Source organism: Calidris pugnax, unplaced genomic scaffold (assembly GCF_001431845.1).
Source record: "Calidris pugnax isolate Ruff unplaced genomic scaffold, ASM143184v1 scaffold81, whole genome shotgun sequence".
NCBI lineage: Eukaryota > Metazoa > Chordata > Aves > Charadriiformes > Scolopacidae > Calidris > Calidris pugnax.
The window spans coordinates 9,293,374-9,315,258 of record NW_015090880.1 but is presented as its reverse complement, the minus strand read 5'-3'; the positions used below and the strand labels follow the sequence as shown (position 1 = coordinate 9,315,258).

Below are 21,885 nucleotides of genomic sequence, written 5' to 3'. Positions count from 1 at the left end.
TTTTTTTTTTTTTTTTTCCCTAAGCTTTAAATTGCATGGTAGTCCTTGGATTGCTGGAAGGAAATGAGCAGAAAGCTAATTCTGATGATCTTTTCCCTTCCACCAGAATTCCTGATACTATTGAATATTCTGTACTCCACATCTGTGAAAGCACAATGAGCCTTTGTTCATTTTTTAATCTAGAGTGAAATCTGCTGTAGGAGGTTGCGCAGGGTGATAGCAGTCCAATTTAAAAGTCTCAATTATTTATTTTTAAAATACTTGGCATCTGTCTGTGGAAAATGTACTTGTTTGGTTTCCAGTCTCTTAGAATTGCTTTGAACTCGCTTACATCTTCTGGGATCTATCAAATGCTCATTGTGGCTTTTCTCTCATAAGTGCTGAATGAGTTTAGCCGTGATAGTCTGTATTGGATGTAAACTTTCTGTCTTTGTAGTGGGGTAATAAGAGCAAAAAGATGTCATGCACAGGAATGGTGATTTCTGTCTGGATGCCTGTCTTGCCAAGCAGAGGAGGAGCATCCGAGTGGAGAGCTGGAGCCTTTTATTTGTGGCAGGGAGAAGTCATTCACTTGAATCAGGCTCAGTTTTTGCAAGCCAGTGACATTTCATAAAGAGGGTTTAGTCATTCAGCGGCAATTGTACTTAATGAAATCACAACTGATCTCTGGTGGGCAGTATTTCTCAGTAATACACACGCACATTTTGGACAGCCTGTCCTTACAAGATCAGCGTGGTGGTAGCCCAGTTTTCAGTCAAAATCTCTTACGCACGGAGCAGAGCCTGACATTTTGCCAGCTCTGGAGAACACCAGATTTCTGTAGAGATTGGAAGAATGCTGTCGAAGAAAGGTGTCTCTGCAGAGAGTAGGTTGACCCCAAGGAAGAGGGGATTGTCTGCCCCATGGTGTGGTGGAGGGTGTTGTAGGCGATAGGAGCATGGAGGCAAAGATACCCCAAGCTGGGGAGTTCCTCAGGTGTTGGATGTGTGTGGTGCATTCCAGCATTGTCAGATGGAAAAAGGCCTGGAGTGCTTGGAAACTGTAATGGTTGGGCACTGAAGCTTCCTGGACAGAAGAGACTGGAAAACGTGACATGATTTTCCAGGGTGACTGGCAATTATCTCCTGGGTTATGGCAGAATGAGGGTTTTCTCTCTAATCCTCTTGTTTTAAGGCACTTGTAACAGTCTGAAGATTTTCGCTTTCAGTGAGATTTTTTCAGGCTTAATCTGTGCTGTACAACAAATCTCTCTCAAGTTTGAGTGAAAACAATTCTACAGTTTTAGAGTGTGAAGAGTGTCAAAGCATAAAGTTTTTCCATTAAAAGCAGACTCTTGCCCTCTCCCTGCTTCGATAAAGCTCTGTAGCTGTAGTAGTTGTTGGTAGCATTCTAGGATGCAGAGAGTCTTCCTGTGAGAAAGTGCCTTTGTGATGCTGGGGACGCTTTGTTCCAGCTTAGCCTTATCAAAATACTGAAAATTTCAAGTTGCTTGGACGCTACACGTGGTTTTTTTGTAATAGATGTCTACAAGGCACATGCAAGCATACTGCTGTGCTGCACATCTGAGATTAAGGAAATCTTTCCCAGCCTTGTTAGTTTTAATGGGGCTGGATGTGAATGACTTATAAATCTATTATATTGTGCCCTACAGAACCGGACTCTTATGCCCTCTGGGACCTATGCCACCAGGATGGCTATTTGGAGCACTCTCAGCAGGCGTGTGTGGAGCAGAGCATTCTGACTGCAGACAGTGTCACACTATAGAAACTACAAAGGATATATCAGGCTTTCCCATTGCTAAGGAATTCAGAGCCTTAAAAAAAAATATTTTTTTTAAATTTTGCAAAATAGAAACTGTTGTGAAATCACATGCAACAACATACAAGAAAATGATGGTTTATGGTGCTGAAGTCAGGCAGTGCCACAGTTCATGTTAGATGTGCAAGCTTGGATGATGCTTCCTTCTGCATCTCACAAATAACATGTCATAATAAGATCCAAATTTTCTTTAGCTTAAATGCCCCTTTGTTGCATTCTGTACAACTGCCTATACCAGGCAGAGACAGATGAAGTCATTTATATGCAAAATGCACCATATATTGTATATACTAATTATATAATAAGGAGTAATAATGAAAATTTTCTGGTGTGTTTAGGCCACTTAAGTATGCAGTGAAATTAATTTTATGGTTAACTGTCTTATTCCTGATTTGTACATAAAGAATGTTATGCTGTCCATTGAAAACATTAAATTAAATATCTACTGATAAATGCATTCAAGGTTATGTATATCATGTATAAAAGAACAAAAATACTTTAGATACATTTACATTTTGTTGTAAATTGCAGGGAAGCAGATGAGACTGTGTTATGGAAGAGAACAATATGTGATCACGTAATTAGAAAATTGTCATAATACCAATGCTCAGCGGTGTCCAGGTGTGGTTTTATGATCAGCCTGAACCATGCAGCTTTGAGGATGTAACTTTACCATCATCTTAACATTGTTTTTGCAGTTTATGCGTGTGTAAATTATATAATAGCAACTCCTGGGAGATTCTGCTCCTAAAATGTTCCTTCTAGCTGTATGAACATATAAGGAAGCTACTGTATGACAGATGACGATAATTTTTCATACAAGACAGTTCCCCTTGACTTGATGGATGCAGAGAGAGGAACCATACTCTCTGGAAAAACACCAGGGAGCAGTGGGAAAATGTTTCAATGCGTATGGTAATCAAGGCAGAGTGTGGTTCTTGATTAGTCTGTGAAATTGCACTGCTGAGACGAGGGATCTGAATTAAGCACTTTTTTACCAAAGCCCTTTGCACTGCTATCCAAAAGTGTATTGTAAAAATTAATTTCCTTAAAATGCCGTGAGCAAAATTGATCCAAAATGATTTTGGCATATGCTGAACTCACTCAGTGATACTTTTCTTCATAAACTCCTATGAGGACTATATAGTGAAATGTTTTATATAATGTATACCTAATTTTAGGCTTCATTTTGAAGGGGAGTAAAAAGTAATTTGTGAGTGTTTTGTGAGCTTTGTCTGTGCTGGCTGAATTGAAGTTTAAGCAATTCTACCTGAAACAAACTGTTTCTAATTTCTACCTCAATGAATGGCTGTACCTCGGTCTACATTTGTTCAAAGCACGAGTTGTCAGAACCTGGAGGCACCACCACCAACTTTGTGAGATACTGCCAGCATCTCTGTATGTGCTGTGAATACGCTGGGAATAAGAAGGCCAAAATAGGGGAAGAAAATTGCTTTCAAATTTTATGAATTGAGTGCCAGACAATTTTTTCTTTTTTTGAGAGCCATTTGGAGTGTGGTCTTATTTTATCCTCCTGCTGAAAAAAGTAACTCTACCTCTGAAGAGACTGATCTTCATCTTGGCATTTTCTCTATACGGTGATGTTTTATTAGATGTATAGGTACTTTGCCAGTATTATACATTACAGCCAATATATACAGTCAGAAGCCCGGGAATCAGTAAATATGAGTAGGAACATATCTGAGCAAGATAAAAGGGTATCATCTCATCTGGCAATATACAAAATTTCAGGATATTGGAAAAAATACTTGCATTTGTGAATCCAGTAGGGTTTGTCATGCAGCACAATCTGGGGAAAACCCAAACAGCCCCAGACAAGTTATCGGTGCCTGCAGGCGGTCTAGCAGGAGGGAGCAATGGTCAGACCAGCAGTGTGTCAGGAGGCATGGCAGCCTCAGTCAGACCTTACAGCTCCGTTTGACCATGTGCTGGGTGGCTGTTTCTTATCACGCAGTAACACTGTGAAAAGCCTGAATAGGTCAGATAATGGGCAGCAGAGAAGCAGGAGTGAACATGCAGGTTCAGGCAAGAAGCCAGTGGCGGAGAAGCTGGATGGGTCCGTTCCTCTTTCATAGCCAGGAACTGATTTTTTTTGCTGGAGTCAATGTGCATGAGTGAACGCACGTGTTAGCTAACTGGCCTGCAGTAGTGTTGCCCCCACAGACACGCCAGTGCTGGATTGTGGAATCCATCCGGGAGGATCCCTCACTGACCCCAAGAGCAACCACTGCAAAGTCCAGTCCTTGTGCTTGGCTGTTACCATCAGGCACATGTTTTTAATTTGTCATGTGTAGAGCACATGTACAACAAATGTCACTAATACTGAATTTATTCTATAGAAATGTACACACCTGGACGGTATAATGTTGAGAAGGGAGCATTGCACGTTTTAGATGTAAACCAAATCCCTTGGAGCAAGTCAAGGCTAATGCAGATGGGCTGACATTGGGGGCTTCTTTGGGAACAGAGAGGTTGGAGAACTGCTGGAGGAGCAGCAAGATGTTAGGAGGGCTGGCAGAAGTGGAGGCTCAGCTAACGTGGTAAATGGAACCAGAACCATAGAGGAAACTAAGAGGCCCATGGGCCTCTGTGAGTTGCCCTTATTCGTGTTATGTGTGTGGAGTAAAGCGGGATTGTCCACCAGCAGAGTGTATGAAAGCAGCTATTTCTCTGTCCTCCTGTATTTGTGTAACTCAGGACATTTGCTGCTTTGGGGTAATCATTGTTCTCACCTGCTTTCACTTTGGGTTTGCCTAATTATTGATATTTATTATTCGTCCTAAAATGACATCAGAATATCTGGTTTTGTCTCACGCTTTTTGCCGAGTACTAACTGTTTGGAAATAAAAGTCCTGAGATTTAACTGAAGTCAGGGAGAAGGCTGACCCTAACTGATAGTTCTGGATATCAGAGGCTCATAAAAATGCATTGCTACAGAGACAGACTTTTATCTTACGAATTGCTTTAGGACTAAAGGAATAACTCTAAACGTTGAAATCCTTTTCAAAAATTCTCTACGGTTTTTGAGATAAATATGTTTAGCACATTTAGCAGAGCAGGAGATGAGCCTGCAATGAGCAAAGAAATGAAGAGATCCTGGCAGAAAGCAAGAAGTTTACCATCTAAACAGCCCGGCCATACTTTTTATCCTTGGGTTTGTTATTAGAATGCATTGCATTGACTCTGTTCCCTGGTTACTGTCCCAGTAGGGCAGTCATGCTATTAATCAAGATGCTGGTTAAACAATATTGTTTAGCAGAATTCCTTTATCTCAGGTTCATAACACTGGGTTTACGTACGACGTGTATGCATTACCTCATTTGAAAGCTGTATGAATCAACACTAATGTGATTTTGTTGTTGTTTTTAATTTTTACAGATGCAGATTTACTTCTACAATCCTGATGACTTTGACAGTTTTGGAACAGCAGTTCTAGAAAACAGGGTAGTAGGAGCCATGGCCGTGTTTTTCCAAGTAAGTTTAAACAAGGGCTATATCCATAAACCAAAGCGTTCACCAAGTACTATTTAATTCATTGAATTGTTTCAAGCTTAATGGATGCATCTGTTTTCTTGTTCCCACCTGTCTAAGTGAAAGATATTTCATATTGTCTAAGTGTGATTTAAAATGTAAATAAGTATATTTAGAAACGTAATGAAAAATTTTGCATGAATTGTTCGGATTTTATAGCTACCTTACAGATGCAGATTGGAGAACACATTTATCATGGAGCTTTCTTCACTGCTGAAGCACGTTGCTGGGGTTCCTGGAATACTAACAAACCGACGTGAACTGGTTCTGTTTAGAGAAAAACTTAAAATTCAAACGTAGCTTGAGGGAAAATTAATCAATGAGTTTTATCAGTCTTTTCTATAGCAGCTTCTTCTAAATTGTCATAGTAACAAGTTCTTGAACAGATCAGGCTTCCGAATGAGTGAGTTTATGCATCCCCTTTTTTAAAATGCATCCTCAAGAGCATGACTGCTCGGTAGCTCATTTGTTGGTTCGACACGCTCGAGAGCTGCGGTGCGAGGTGGAGACTGCTGCTTGCCATGGCTGGCGGGTCAAGCCACATGGCAGCAGCGTGCAGCAATGTGGGCTTTTTGTCATACTGCATCAGAAATGGAGTTTTTTCCTTTGACTCTAGGGTGAATTGAACAGAGCGGGTTGGAGCAACTCCATACCACCATGCTGTCACAAGCAGAGAAGTGGCTAATGAAGGTTTTGAAGTATCTCAAGGTGTTGCTTTTTCAAAGGAGAGGGAAGGGAGAAGGGCAGAGCAAGGGAAAATGGTGGTCCTCCGTGAGCTTTCACGCTAGCTTTTACTGTGGAATAAGATGATCTTACTGTTATCTTTGTGAAGCTAGATAAAAAAGAATATGCAAGTACCCATATGTAAATACCTCCCTTTTTCTTATGATGTTAGAGTGACAAGCCTGACTCTGCTGCTCAAAGTAAGTAGGGTTGTCTTTTTCCATGTCACTGATTTTGATCAAATGCTTTGATAAGGAGAAAAGGACAGATCCTTGTATTGCATAAATTGCTGTAACTCTGCTGACATCAGGCTAGTGGAAGTCAGCATGTTAAATTCATCACCGTTGAATTCTGAGCACTTCTGTGGCGTTTCGTGTTAGGGTAAAGTTGGTGGAGCTGCGATAATTTACAGTGGCATAGCAGGATGATTCCTCAGACTTCTTAATCTTGGTGTGCTGTGGGAATCATTGGGCAAATTGAATTTGGCCTTACAAGACAGAAGTTTAGAAACAGAACAACCAAAGGCGCTGTGACTTGATTTACACCGCAGTGAAGAGCTGCACATTCTGTGCATGTGCCGTGTCAGAAGGAGCGTGTGTTACGCCGTGGTGTGCAGGACACGTTTTGGCATCATGCATCTGAGATTTAATTGCTAAATTACCCTGATGTGTTTCAAATAAGCCATGTGAAACACACTGCCCCATGTCGCACCATTTCCTAGTCTGCATGTGACATTTATTCCATAAACCCTGTTTTTAGAGGATCTTAAAATTGTAGTAGGACTGTGTTTTGCATTCCCCACCTGCAAAGCCAGGTGCTGCACTTACAGCAAGTCCCACTCTGCACAAATCTGAGGGAGCCATTAAACTCACTAAAAATAACCTAAAATAGTCTGCAATGCTGTTAAAAAAACCCAAAAAAACCAACTATCTTTGATTGTAAGAGACCTCGGGCTCTTTAAGACCACAACTGAGTGTTGCGATCCCCTCAGGGAAGCAGAAATCTATACTTTTCATCATTTCTAGCCCCGCAGGCCGCAGGACATTAGGCTGTAAAGTCTGGATGATGGTGCAGCTGGGCTCCTCTGCTCCAGGAGCCATGAAATCTGAAGCCATTACTGATAAACAGTCTCTGATCTCTTCCAGAGAGCTGGGGGTAAGATAATTCTTTGGCAAAGTGACCCAGGGACAACCTGTTTTGTGGCTGCAAGGAAATAATTTTCTCTTTTTTTGGTGTTTTTTTCTTGCCTTTGGGTTGAAATGATAAATCCGTGGCGTGCCGTTAAATTTCTGTGTGTATCAGGTCTTCCTTGTGGGTAGCTCAGCTCTGAGATGGAAAGATGCCAAGGAAGATTTGTAGGGCCCAAAGTCCCCATTCTGGAAGGGCACATGCTGAATTTTTGCTCGTGTTAAGTAAATTCAAAGGACTTCAGTGTGGCAGCTGCTATTTTGGCCATTATGAGGGTTTTCTGAAGTTTGTCCCTTAGAGCTTGAGTTTTTGTACATGAGGTTATTAATTGGTGGTGATAATCCTTTGCAGATCCAGACTGTGTTTGACCAAGGTGCCGGTTTAGTTCCCTCAGCTGTGTGTCATGTGCTGGAGCTGGTGAACCACGACTTGGAAAAACCTTTGCAAAGAGTTTATTTAGAAATAGTTGGTTTTCCCTTTTGCCTTGCTCCCCGGGGCACCATGCGGATAAGCTTACCGTGGTTAGTATTTCATGCAACTAATTTAAAAGCTGTCTTTTAAAACTGATTCTTAATAACTTTTGAATGAAATGACCCTAAGATGTCCGTGGCCACATTTTTGTTGGCAACGTTGACTTTTCAAGTACTAATTTTATAGTTCGCTACTTTCCAGAGCTGAAGTCCCATCTCTAACTCATTTATCTAGGACACAGCTTTACAAAATTGTAGCAGTAGAGGTCATACAGTTTTTTCACAAATACATCAGAAAACTGAATTGTGCATGCTGTTCTATGTAAATATTTTAATACAGAAATTATTGGATAGATTTGCCATTAAGTCAAGACTTGGATTGTTGCTAATGCGTTAATGCTGTGTTGGAATGAATGTGTACTGCACTGACTGAATTTATAGTCTGGCAGGTGTTTTTTGTTTGACTGATGTTCACAAATGTTCCTTTGGAAATCAGGTTCTCCAGCGAGTGAATATTATACTGAACTATATAATTATTGGTGAAACATTAAATAATTAAGAACCCTCTTTCCTCCTTTTTAAATAATTTAACTTGAACTATATAAGAATTTTCCTTATTGAATTCACTGTTTCAGGGGCAATTTCCAGGTAAAGTAGATTGGTTCTGAACTTGGATAATTAAAGCACTTGGAACTTTTTTGTAATTGCTAATTAAATCTATGCTTTTCTCGTGGCTTTCATTGTAAACTCTGTAGATTAATTCTATCTCTGTTTGCATGTTGCAGGTCAGTTGACCTGAGAAAAATAAAATTAAAAAAAAATGACAAGTTGAAATCAGGAAACAATTATTGCATATACAAACTGCTATTAATTGCTCATCTCTGTATTTCGTTGTGGATAGACGCTCTGAGGGTCTCACATAAAATAGCACTGTGGGAACTGTGTAGCGGGTATTCTCAATTTGCAAATGAGATGAGCTGCCTGAAATCTCTAGCTGGGCTCTGAAAGCTGATTTTTGCATTGGAGAACAAGTTGTAAAGTGAGCGGGTATGTGGAGGAAAAGGGTCCCACGATACTTGGTCCCTTTTCTGACCATATAGCATTGCTTCAGGCACGGTGCTGGGGACAAGCATGGTACAGGGGAGCGCTGCTGAAAATTCTTGCAGGCTTTTCTTCTCTAGTTGTGTATTTAGGGCAGAATGAGGTGTCTGGCTTTGTAAAAACCAAACAGCAAACAAACAAAACGTTGCACCCTGCTGTGATGTTTCCTTCAAGATCCTTTCTTGTCCTCACTGAGGCCACAGTGAGAATAACAGAGAAGCAAAGTGACTTAGGAACCTGTGATCTTTTTAGTTCAGATTATTTCAAAAGCTGTTCAGCTGGAAACAGGGGAGAAGGGAACTCCAAGCTGCTGGTGTCAGGTATAACGTTATTCAACTCTTCTGGAGACAAATGAGATCATGCCAATGACTTCTCTTTGCATCCTGACACATTTTTCAGGAGAAAACAATATGACCATTCCTGTCAGTATTGGGGTTACTTGGTGTTTCTCAAAGTGAAACGATCGCTATTGGGAGATATTTAACTTCCCATACCCATTACCTCCGGCCAACAGTAGCCTCTTGGTCTGCAGTGAAGGCTTCTGGATTTGCAGGAACCGTGACATGGTGGTGGGGACACCCGTCTGCTTTGGGGACCAATTAAGAGTTGCCTGTGGCTGCGTGGTGAGACCCGCGGGTCTGTTGGAACACCTCACAGGTCCCAGTCCAGCCAGGGCACTTCAGCCTCAATTTTAGTGATCCGAACTGGAATAGTTGGTGCACGTGTTTAATTTCAGCCTGCATAAGGTTCAACTTGTACTTAATGATATTCTGGCTCTGGGCCTCAGTTAATTGTCAGGCTGAGCCGGTTTTGAGGCAAGCCAGGAGTGGAAGGGAAGGCCCAGAGCTCTCACTGGTTCCCGAGTCATCCGTTCGTATATATACGTGTGATACATATTTACAAGTCGCATTTTAAATGAGTAGTTACTTGGATTAAATACATTCAGACATATTGCCCCGCTCTGTTTTAACCATCTAACAATATAATTCATTGCACACTTCACTACTTGCTTTATTAAAGCCAAACTTTAAAGTGTTCAAAACAAACATATTGCTTTTGCATTTGAAATATTCATCTTTTGGGCCTGCGGTAGATTCATTACAGGAGAGAATACTTCATTTGTTGATTACTGCTGTGAAAAGACACAATACTGATTCCCTAAGCACTCATCAAATATTCGATAGCTCAGAAATTCAGGAGGAGGTGATGGAATTCTTGCTCCTACAGGGAGGGCATATAAATCTATTTTATTATTTGCAAAGAAAACCATCAGTGATTAGTTACTGTATCTCAGGTACTCAAACAAATCATCTCTAAAGAAGTTAAAGTAAAAATGAATTTTAAAATAACTTTTAGCAATGCTTTCATCATTAAAATTATCTTCATAATGATGAGTGATGTCGATACCTCGATCACTCAAGAGCTTTAGCAGGGCAGGGCTAGATTTTTAAAGGTAATTAAGTACTTGGCAGCAAATATGCAACTAACAGTATTTTCAAAAGTAGATGGGATAAAAATCAAGGGGTTTACAGGTCTTTTACTGAGAAGCCATTCTTAATTTTCTTCTCCAGTACTAACATTTTGAAAGTACTAACATGTTGAAAAAAATACTGTGTAGTACTTTTAACTTTTAGATCTATGTGTGTGCTATTTGTGTGTAAGTAACTTTATATTTACTACTAACTCATGTATGCAGAGATTTGTTCTTCAGTAAAACAAATAGTAATGATGAGCTTGCTTTTTGTAAGATTTTTGGGTAGTAGTTCTTGGTGTGCTTCATGAAGGCCATCAATATCTCACTTTTCACAGGGACCTAAATGAGCTAAACACAGAATAAATCAGTGGAACACCACTGAAGCCATTGAATATTTGGCACAAAAATGCTTTTTTCAATGTATATTTCTCAAGTAGCAGAATTCAGATTTTTCACTTCCCTAAAAGTCTTTTTCTTCCCTCTTGTCCCCTTTCATTGTTTTATGCGTTTGCCATCATAACCAAATAAATTCAGTGAGTAAGTGCTTAAAATACAGTAGCTGTTGAGAGAACCGTATCTGGTAGGGGACCAGGTTCCCATGTCCCCATCTCAATCCTGGCAATTCCCTAATTCCACCTCTCCCTTACTATAATGCTTTTTGAAAGTCTGTGCAAAACTAGCTTGATTTTAAAATGAGAATGGAGAGGGAAGTGTGTGCTTTTCCTCAAATATTATATCCACCTACATGAAGCACAATCAGTGATTCAGTGTTTAGGCAATAACTTAAAGGTGATTTGCAGTAGTTCAAATAACATGTAGCATCATTAACATGCAGGGCATCATCCAGAGTCATTGAGAGTCTTTTCATTTATTTTAATAGACTTCAGGTACATGTAAAGACCTTAAAATTAAATTACAGTATTAATTCTTTTAATGGTTACATTAAAACCCGTGATGTTCTATTAATAGTAGCTTATGAATAATAAAACTGTTATTATTGATTAGCAGTATTATTTAGTAATTAGTACAGGTATTTTTTTATTATCTTCATAACATGAAAACGCATTGCAGGCTAAAGCTACTCATTTAAGGCCTTTGAAAAGTATGATTTGTATTTGTCAAAGGACATGCCTGTGACCTAATAACTCTCCACATAACAGAAGACAAGCACAACAATTTGAAAAGTGTTCTAACTCACTTAGTCCAGTTTCCCAGCATTTTGAAATTCTCACAACTGTTTAAAACCATGAATTGTTATGAATAAAAGCAGTACTAGGGCCTTCAAATGGTTGAAGAATAATCAAGAGGTACAAAGTAGCTGCCCTGGCATATAAAGACAAGTCAGAGTAGGTAGATGCGGTCAGTAGAGCTCTGGGAGACACCTTGTGCAGTACATATAATGACGTACAGTGATATGAAGCATCTCTGGAGCAGAAAAAGATTCTCCTAGTTTTCCAGGAAATAAATGGAGATAAAATTATCAAAAGACAAACGTGATTTTGCATCACAGAGAATTTAAATATAAAACGATGAGAGTTCAGTGTGTGAATGGCGCTGAACAGCCTCCAAAGATGGTCTCTTTAGCCAAAACATGCAAGTTTGCGTGCCTAACAATCAGTATTCATGTTGATCAAAATAACCTGCCCTGAAACCATTTTGATTGGAAGTTGATTTTGGGTAGAAGACAGAAATTAATGGAAAATGTCTGTTTCTAAAAAATATATCCTACCTTTCCATTAAAGAAAACATAAATTTTTTTTTTTTTTTAAACTAAGCCCAACATTCAAATTTTTATTTCAACTTCTGTTGAGAGTTTCTTTGGGAAATGTGAATATTTTTGAATATTTTATGTAAAAGAAGAAAGAAAGGGGAGAACAGATGGGGAATAGCTCTGTGAGTAAAACATATATATCTATCCAGTTTCAATTTTGGTGCTTATTGAGTTTCAAGTACTTAACGATGAGAATTTAACTTTAGTCTGATCCATAACTTTGCCCAGATTGGTCATGTTTCAGATGTTGTTTAATAGTAAAATTTTCTCTGTTTACTGCAGAGATTTTTTTAAAAAATAAAGATTTCTTATAATAAGGTAGTTCATTCTTTATTTGAGTACATAAATGAGTAGGCTGAGAGTACTAAGCAAACAGTTCCTAATGAAGTTCTGAGTTAAACAGCGAAACTTCAGAAGGTTTTTAGCTGTGGAGTGAGGTGCTGCTGTGAGATGGGCAGAGCTGCATCCCCTTCTTGAAGATCGTTGCTTGGTTGTTTAATAGTAAAATTTTCTCTGTTTACCGCAGAGATTTTTTTAAAAAATAAAGATTTTTTTTATAATAAGGTAGTTCATTCTTTATTTTAGTACATAAATGAGTAGGCTGAGAGTACTAAGCAAACAGTTCCTAATGAAGTTCTGAGTTAAACAGCGAAACTTCAGAAGGTTTTTAGCTGTGGAGTGAGGTGCTGCTGTGAGATGGGCAGAGCTGCATCCCCTTCTTGAAGATCGTTGCTTGCAGCAGGGCAGAGGAGGAGGTAAGGAAGCATCAGGCTGCTGGGATGAGCTCTGGGGCTTCACCAAGCACAAGCTGGGAGTGCTTTGGGGAGCACAGGGAGGTGGGAGGGGGTCAGTGTGAGCCCAGTGATGTTCATCACTCACGTGCTGCTGGGCTCAAGAAATAAGGACTTTGTTAGGGAGCTGAATTGCACTGAAGAAACACTGGTCCTTTCACCCGTGGGTTTTTTTTTTACCAGATAATCTTCAGTGATCCAAATTTTCTGTCCATAGACAACAGCACTGATAAACACCTCTGCTGCTGGGGTCGCTGTGCTGGTAATCCTCACTTCAAAATCCCACACGAACACGAGCAAAGAGCGGGTCCAGAGAAGGGCGACAAAGATGGTGAGGGGTCTGGAGAATAAGTCTTATGAGGAGAGGCTGAGGGAACTGGGGTTATTCAGTCTGGAGAAGAGGAGGCTGAGGGGAGACCTTATTGCTTTCTACAACTACCTGAAAGGAGGTTGTAGAGAGGTGGGGATCGGTCTCTTTTCTCAAGTCACAGGCGACAGGACGAGAGGAAACGGCCTCAAGTTGCGCCAGGGGAGGTTCAGGCTGGATATTAGGAAAAATTTTTTCACTGAAAGGGTTATCAGGCATTGGAATGGGCTGCCCAGGGAGGTGGTTGAGGCACCATCCCTGGAGGTGTTCAAAAGACGGGTTGATGTAGTGCTGGGAGGTATGGGTTAGTGATGATGCTCCTTGTTTGTTGTGCGGGTGTCTATTTTTGTCAGTTAGGTTGACGGTTGGACAAGATGATCTTTAAGGTCCCTTCCAACCTAGAAGATTCTGTGATTCTGTGATTTGCCAGGGTACCGTGGGTTCAAGCTTTCTCATTCCCAGGGCTCATCCTTTAGCAAGAGCCCACCTGGCTGGAGCTGGGGCTGCTCGGAGCGGAGGTGTTCTCTCAGCAGCCCCAGCACCCCAGGCAGGGTGCCTGGAGGAGCGAGGTACAGAGGCATGAGCGAAAGAAAGCGGGGCTGGATTTTGGAGGCAGACAGACTGACAGGGCGGCTGAAACAGATCGTTCTTGGAAGCAAACACATCGTTCCGCTTCTGCTTTGCCTGTGTTCTGCCAAGAGGCATTTGCAGTCTCTAGATCATGATGGCTGCAACCTGCTGTGTTGAAACTTTTCTATCCACAGGCTGACTGTGCAGCGTAGAAAGATAATCTACCTTATGTGCACTTATCTTCCTTAGTGCCCAGGCGATCGTCTTCCTTTCCCTTCTTCTCTTCAGCTCTATGAACTCGTACATGGTATTTTTCCAGTAAGGCAGAAGAGCCTGATTTTGTCAGATGACCTCCAAAATGCAATACTTTCAATTAAAGCCTTTTTGTGAGGTTGAGTTTTAAAGGATATGGGCTGTACAGAAAGCAGTGTCATGCAGTTCTTATTACAGTGCAGAGCGAAATACCAGAATGCACAGAGAGTCTTTTACTTTATTTTGCTTTTAATCTCAGATACATCTAATGAAATGCAGCTTCCAAAGTGCCTGAAAAAGCCCTAATTGAAGGCAAAGATTAGATCTTTTTTCTTTTTTTTTTCCCAAATGCACTGTAAATGCTTTCTTAACTGCAAAGTCTGAGATCATAACTTTTAACTTGTACTGTTGCTTTTCTGGTTTGGATGCAGCAGCAAGGAGGGTGGCCAACAATGGTGATGGGTCCTTGGGTGACTTTTGCTTTTTGTGATAAATCATATTCCTTTGCTCGGCTTTATTTAATGGAAACATCATAATTATTGATGCTAGGAAGGGACTGCAAGCTTTCTTGCTGTTGGGAGGACTTGGACTCCAAAGTTGTGCAATGCTACAAGTTTGAAAAACACTCTGTGTATATTTTATGGGGTCTCTCCTCAATACCTTGAGCTATCTGTCATAGCCATTAATGAGAGCTGGTTGTGTGCGTTGCACGGGGAATAGATCTCTGCACCCTTTGAGTTTATTGTTCGTTTGAGTGCCAGGGTGACTATCTTTCAGTTTACAGCATTATAAATGCTTGTGACTTGCAGCTTTTTTTCTTTCCCAGTGCTTCTTAATTGATTAATGTATTACAATTAATCCCAAGTGGGATGCCATTATGAACTTACTTCATTAAGTTACATACCAATTTGTTAGCCTTATTTCTCATAATTGTCCCCTTATATTTTATTGTTTTTATTTGAATAACTTGCCATATGATCAGCGTGCATTTGCGTATTCTTTTGCCTCCCTTTCCTTCCTCTCACCCTTAATGTTCAAAAGTGGAGTCAGTTTAGAAATATTTATCATGTCTAGTGTCAGCATCTTAAACACAGTAATTTACTTCTCTGTGATTTTAAAATATCCTGTCTTTAGAAAAAAAATAATCATTTTTGTAGCCACACTGTAAAAATCTTTAAATTGATAGAAAAATATCATGTGGAGTTTTCATTACCAGACTCCTGAAAATGACACTTAGATGTCTAATATGTAAAAATTACAGTTGTCAGTCTATAATCTCACCCCCTCTGTGGTTCAGGAAGATTGATACTCAGGAAGTCTGCTGATTATAACCATTAGACTAAAAAACAAATTAGTTCCCTAACTACGGTAATGCTTTTTGCATTTTACTCTCTTGTGTGCTTTGTTGATGCATCACTTTGTCAAACACCACAAAGCGGACCTAGAGCTGGATGCCATGGGAGCTGGCTCAAAGTGGGGGGACCCCCAGCCTTCACTCACCCGTTGTCCCCTCTAGGGAAGGGACAACAGCCCCTTGTAGAGTCTCTCTTTGTCTTTGAGCACTGAGAAGCCATTGAAAGTGGCTTGTTTTCTTTGCTGCGAGTACCTTTTCTCCTCTCTGTGTTAGCAACGATTGCTTCATCCCCTTCCTTCTTGCGTGTTCCAAATCTGCTGCATTTTGACTTGACCTTTTTTGTTTAAGAAAAAGAGAGAGAGAGAGAAGCTGGAAATAAAGCATCTATTTTTTGCTATCCAAGTCTTTGGAAAGTTTTGCTAGAATTGGTGTTAGTTACAGAAACAGAGAAGATGTAAAGCGTAAGTTCGCCTTTTCTTTCTCCTCTCTCCCAAACACAGCAGCTGCCTCTGATAAGTCCCTGTTTTCTCCCTGTTGTCAAACATCCAGCCTGGATTCCAGGAAGATTTTATTTTTTTAATATCTGTCTGCCTACCTCTTTTTAAAAATTAATTTGATTTCTTTTTCTACATGGCTGTAGACATCTAGGACTCATACCTCGTTTGTCTCTCAGAGGACTAATCAGGTATATTACATGTGGTTTACATTCATGGGACCTAGATGGAGAAATGTAACATTTCAGTTGGGAAGCTACAGCTCACCAGTCCACATGTTGCCCAGTTCTGCAGGATTTTGCTCAGGATTTGTGTACCCCTTAGAAAAATTACACTTGTTTTCATCCTCTGTATCTTCCATGAAACTGTAGAATCTTCATATGTCTCTGGTTACCAGTTAGTGTTATGGCACATTTTAAGTGAAGGTGAGCACAGGATCTATTCATAAATGATTGCCTACTTTCACTTTGTGTCATAAAGGAGAGATTGGTTGTAAAGTCTGAATATATAAAATAGATGGGCAAAATTGGGGCTTCCTTTGCCTTTAGATCTTCTGGCTCAGATGAAAAAGTTATTCTTATTAAATTTAAGCTGTTCTGCCTGAAGAATTATTACTGTAGTTCTCAGATATAACAGTGCCAAGTTTCTCCTGGTATTGGCAATAATAAACAATGCAAGCTTCAGACAGAATTTCCTGGGTAGCATACCAAATGTTCTGGAAAACCTTCTCGGACAGCAGCTAATACATTTTTAATACAAATAAAACATAATTCTTTAGTCTCGTTTCAGCTTGATCCCTAAGGTAGAAAAAGTATACTGACTATACATAATTTATGTATTTGTTTGAAATGTTTACCCAGATACTCCATTCACAAAGTCTCTTTTTGTTAATAGGTTGCTGTGAGACGTAAGAATCACTTAGGGCTCGCGTTGTACAAACAAATGAAACATGTCGTTTTTGTACAATCGGTGCGGTGGTTCCGTAGTCATCCTGTTTCCACCTTCCTCGACGCTGCCCATCCCGTCCATCCTTAGCACAGAGCAGGTCCAGCTGAAATGTCAGTATGTTCTTTTCCCAGATCTATGTGGTGTGAAAGCATGGACACGTGCAAGGGAGGGAAGAGGGGTGGTGGGAGCAGAGGGTGCCACCCACCCTTCTGGGGACAGCATGGATTGGTGTCAGGTTGGCGTGTCCATGTAGCACCAACCCCAGTTATTACCAATAATATGTGTGGTTTCCTGTATAATTCCTAAACACTATACATGAAGCAGAGCAAACAAGCAGGAAAGTATCTCTCAGTAATTTAATTATAGTCTATCCTAAATTACTGTAAATCCAGTGTTAGAGGTTACTCCCGGAGGGTCGTGTTGCTGGTTTTTGTCATCTGTAGTGTCTGTGCTGCAGGACAACTGTGGGAGAGATGGTTATCTAGGGTTTTCTGAGCCGGTGGTTTTCTTTCTAGGGGTCAAAGAAAGGCAAGGAAAGTAAATCAGAGTCTGGTCTGGTCCCTTTCTTTATGTCTTTGTACAGAGGCAGAGATTTGTATGTATGGCTGATGGCTTAACTGATAATGCTGATGGCACATCACCCCCCAAAATAGTTCTGCAGCCGAGATGGCGGCTTGCCCAGAGCAATCCTTGTATCTGATGTTTTACCCCCCGTGAATCTAAATCAGAAATCTTCAAGTTCATAGGGTGGAGATGAGGGTATGTAAACCTGGGAACCCTTTTACAGCATAATTTTAGTAGCTTTCAGACTTATCTTCTGCATCTGAGATTCACTGAAAAGCACACTAATCCAGCTGAGGGGATGAGTGTGAAATGAGCTAAATGGTCCCAGTCTGAGTAATAGTAAACTTCCCTTTGTTTTAAGTTCAGGTGTGGTTGTATCAGAGTTCCCAGAACAAAACCAGGAAAGAAGCTGGGATGTGCTTTTACGCACATTAATCTCTACTGGAGATAGATGAGAGTCAAGAGTGCCAATCACCATCTTCTTCCATCCTGAAAATTGAAATATGTGTTAAATAAAGATTGCTTAAATCTGTTCACAGCACCTCTGAAGAGTGAGTTTTCAGAGGCTTGCAAGATGGAGCAGGATTTTTTCCTATGAGCTGACGGTGTTTGCAACTGTTTCCCAGCTCTGGGAGCACTGAGAAGCCACAGAAAAGCTTCCTGGCTGATACCATCAGAAAAGCATTTAGCTGCTGATTGTAACAGTACTGTTTCCGCGCATCAAAAATGCATTGTAATGTAGTCATTATCAAGAGTAAAGAGACTTTCTGAAAGAAGGTATTGGTTTTGCAACATCTGTACTGTATCAAATGAAGCCTAACTGGAGATTTGGCAAACTGTTCTTTATAAGTAGAATGATGTACCGCATTAGAAAGTAGCTTGGTTATTAGAAAGCTCAGTCTTGCTCCTGATAAAATGGATTTTTTTTCAGCGTAAAATTCATCTTTACTTGCTGCAAGAATATTGCTAAAAGAGATTAACTTTGGATCTCAGTGTATTTTATAGTGTGTCTCGTGTTATTTTAAGGCTGTAAATATATTAGCTGATCTGCAAGCTTCACTTAATTTACTGCTTTCTGGGTTTTTGAAGAAATAGGATCATGTTATGCAGGAATCAGGGTGATTGAATTAAATCACCCTTTTTGATATTTATTTTCCCTCAGGATCATGCTATCAGATCAATATTTAAAAACAGCTATATGAGTAAGCGTTGATTAGAAAGCAAAGCTCCATAACCCTAACAGCTAAGCTAGTAATCTTTTTGTGTGTGTTTTATCTGTGGTCTGTATGGCATTATGCACATGCCTGTGTATTAGAAGTAGTCAACATAAAATTATTTCCTTACTCCTTCCCCCCTGCCTACCTTGCCACCTGGCAAACCTTCTTTATCATATTTAGATCCTATAAAAACATCTAACATAATTTGAAATCCTCTTGTGTGAGACTTGATTAGACTACATCAATCACTTTTCAAAGAATATTTTTTTTTCCCTGCATTTTGTATTCTAAACTGCTGAAAACACATGCTTTTATATCCTGCTGCATTTCGTGGAAGACATGAGCAGACAGATAGTTCCCCATCTCGGGTGAACCACTCTTGTTAAGTACTCTCCCAATGCGCATACCAGTCAAATTAAACCTTAGGTTAACGTTTTGGAATGCTCTCCTCTTGCCAACTCATTACCAGTGATATGGCTAAGTGAACTGTTGCCTTCTGCTGCTCCAGATATCTACAGAGATTTATTATATTTCAGCTAATAAGCTTACCTTCTCTAATAGCAAGCAGACCACCCCGCCTTATGGCTAGACTTATCTCTTCTCATAACTTGGACCAAGAATTAAAGGCCAGAAGTAAAGCTGGCTTTTAAACCTCTCTAGGTAGAGCTGCTTGGTGGTCCCTGTGTTGTGGATGGAAACATCTGTCATTTTTGAGTCTGAACTCGCTGATTCTCTCGCCCTGCTCCACACTCCCCCTCAGGTCGATACCGATACCTCTCTGTGGACAGATGGTGGTGGGAGAGGGGGGTGATGCCCGGGCAGGTGGCACCACCTTGGTGTGCTGCAGGGCCATATGGGCACTCGGGTGTTAGAGAAACGTGGTCTGTGTGTGCAGTACAGTACAGCTGGCTGCTACCACACCTGTCTAATAGCGTTGCTGAAAGGCTATATAAATTCATGCTGAGCTATGGAGATTATCTCCGTCAGCTGTTCTTGTGTCAGAAGCAATTTTTTTTTAATGCTGCATTTATCTTGTAAGTGCCCAGCCTATGCCTACAATTTAGGAAATGCCCGCTTTCTTCCTTCATTACAGCTTGCATTGCAGCTGAGGCATATAACTGGTGTTTTACCCCTAGAAAGAGAAGATGTTTTATGCCTTCCTTATCATGCCATATATCAAAATGTTTGCTGCCCCCCTTAAATTTGCGCATAGACGGAGCTGAAAATGCAGGTGTGTCTTCCCAGTGTGCTGGGATTACAGGCCAGTCTGCAGAGAACATGGGATGCTACAGCATCAAGCTTTCAAGCACTGGTATTTGCTGCCATTAGCTCTGGAAACCTTCTCCTCCTCACAGCAGCCATCAGTGCTCCTCGTATGCATGTTACAGCTGGGCTGGAATTCAAACTGTGTTGGGTCTCAGGCATTTTGGGGAGAATTGCCTGTGCAACCTGCCAGTGAACGTGCCTCTCTGTGCCAGCCCTCTGAGGATTGCCCTTACAGAGCATTGGTGTTTTAGCTCGCTCCATACCAGCCCAAGCTTTTGGCAGGGGAAAGCCTAACGCAGGTTGTGGTGTCAGTTGCAGGTGGTCATATGAGAGTGCCATGTAGCCTGCCAGGCTTTGAGAAGAGAGATAAGAAACTTTTCTAGAGGTGGATACCAAAACTGGGGTCATGGCAAAGCATGTGCCAGGAGGCCGGATGGTCCAGCTGACTGACCACAGCATTGGTGATAGGATCATAACCAGTGTACGTGGACACCCAGGAGTATCTGTGGACACCTGGCAGTTAAAGTGCTGGGGTGGGAACAGAAAAGGTTAAAAAGAAGGCAGTAAACACCTCAAATTAATAGGCAGGTTCTCTGGCAGGCAGATTCAGAGAGCATGTGAGAGGAGAGGAGATGGAAGACGCTTCCTGAGACATTCCTGTGTGCACCCACCTGCAGGAAGCGTCTTCAGTGCTCTGGGTCAGACTAGACTTGTTCAAAGAGAACCTTTTGTTCTAACCATGTTTTAAGTTTTGTTTTAGATAGTATTCAGTTGCATTTCATTTCTTCTCTTGTACCGTTCCCTGAGATTTTTAGATTCTGGCAATTTTGAAGTTATATCCTGTGTAGGAGGAGGGCTTCCTGACCAGAGACAGAGCTTGAAAACCCCCTCCATAGATGGGTCACACTCCACAGGAGCACCGGAAAGCTGTAAGAAGCCCGTGGAGCGAAGGCATGAGGGCTAGAGCATCCTGAGGAGTTCTGTGGCTTTAAGACTATCACCTACTCGCAGTGATTGAATAGCATCCACTTTGCCACTGCCGAAATGTAGAACATCTTGAAACAAGCGTACATGTCATGTTAGTTTTTGTATTTCTTTGTGTTTCAAGAGGAAGAGACTGCTGCCACAAACCGAATGTTTCCCAGGTTTTTAATGCACTTGTATTCTAAGTGCTTTTTTTTTTTCCTGCACAATAATTTCCCCATTTCCTCTAAACGCAAGGCATGATACTTGTTGAAATGTTTTTGTAAGGAACTGAGTGAGTTGTTGGGTCATTCTAGCCAAGTGAAAAATAAACAGCTTGACATCTGATCCTCACTGTTGTGTGTAGCGTTACACCAGGTGAAACGGGGGGGGTCGAGCTGTACTTTTGTTGCTGCAGGAACTTGAGTAGCTTAGAAGCAGCTGAGAAGAAAATTGCAGGCCACATCCTGCCGCTTTTAATTCAGTGGCTTGAAGGAGATTGAAATGAAGACTGCCTCATCTCACCTGCTTCTCGGAGCTCTGCTGGTACCCACCCTGGCTCAAAGACCTACCTCTTGGTGCACCTTCCTGTGCACTAGCTGTCCTTGGCAGTCCTGCGGTTGGGCACCGCACCCCTTCTGCTGATGTCCAAGTTTCCCCTGGACAAGCCCACTCACCACCCTCAGTAGCTGAGGTTATTTCTTTTCCCTATCCATGAAGGACGTCTAGGTGAGGGTGGAAGGGCTCGAGGACCTCCTTGGTGGTGCATGAGGAGGTGGCAGAGCCATGCGAGGGTGCTTGAGGGGGTATGCGGAGCGGTTTGGGAAGAGAAGATGCTGTAGCGTTGGAGGAGACAGAAACAGCTCACTGGGTGGGAAGAGAGAGCGGGGAGGATGTGGCAGGTGGGCGATGGAAGAGGGAGGCAACTCAGAAATGAGAGCGGAGGCAGAAGTGAGGAAGCTCAGAGGATTGACTGGTGCTTTCTGCCTTGGGTACCGTGAG

The 21,885-nt window shown here is 41.2% G+C and overlaps 1 protein-coding gene across 1 annotated transcript in view; it reads left to right on the top strand.

The window, feature by feature from the left end:
- The window catches only part of PTPRG (protein tyrosine phosphatase, receptor type, G), a gene marked incomplete at its 5' end in the record, with an annotated part of 324,523 nt that overhangs the window by 173,459 nt on the left and 129,179 nt on the right, over positions 1–21,885 (top strand). Inside the window, one exon of the mRNA XM_014946781.1 lies at positions 5,218–5,313. Within this exon, the coding sequence (XP_014802267.1) occupies positions 5,218–5,313 (96 nt within the window). The remainder of the gene's footprint in view (positions 1–5,217; positions 5,314–21,885) is intronic.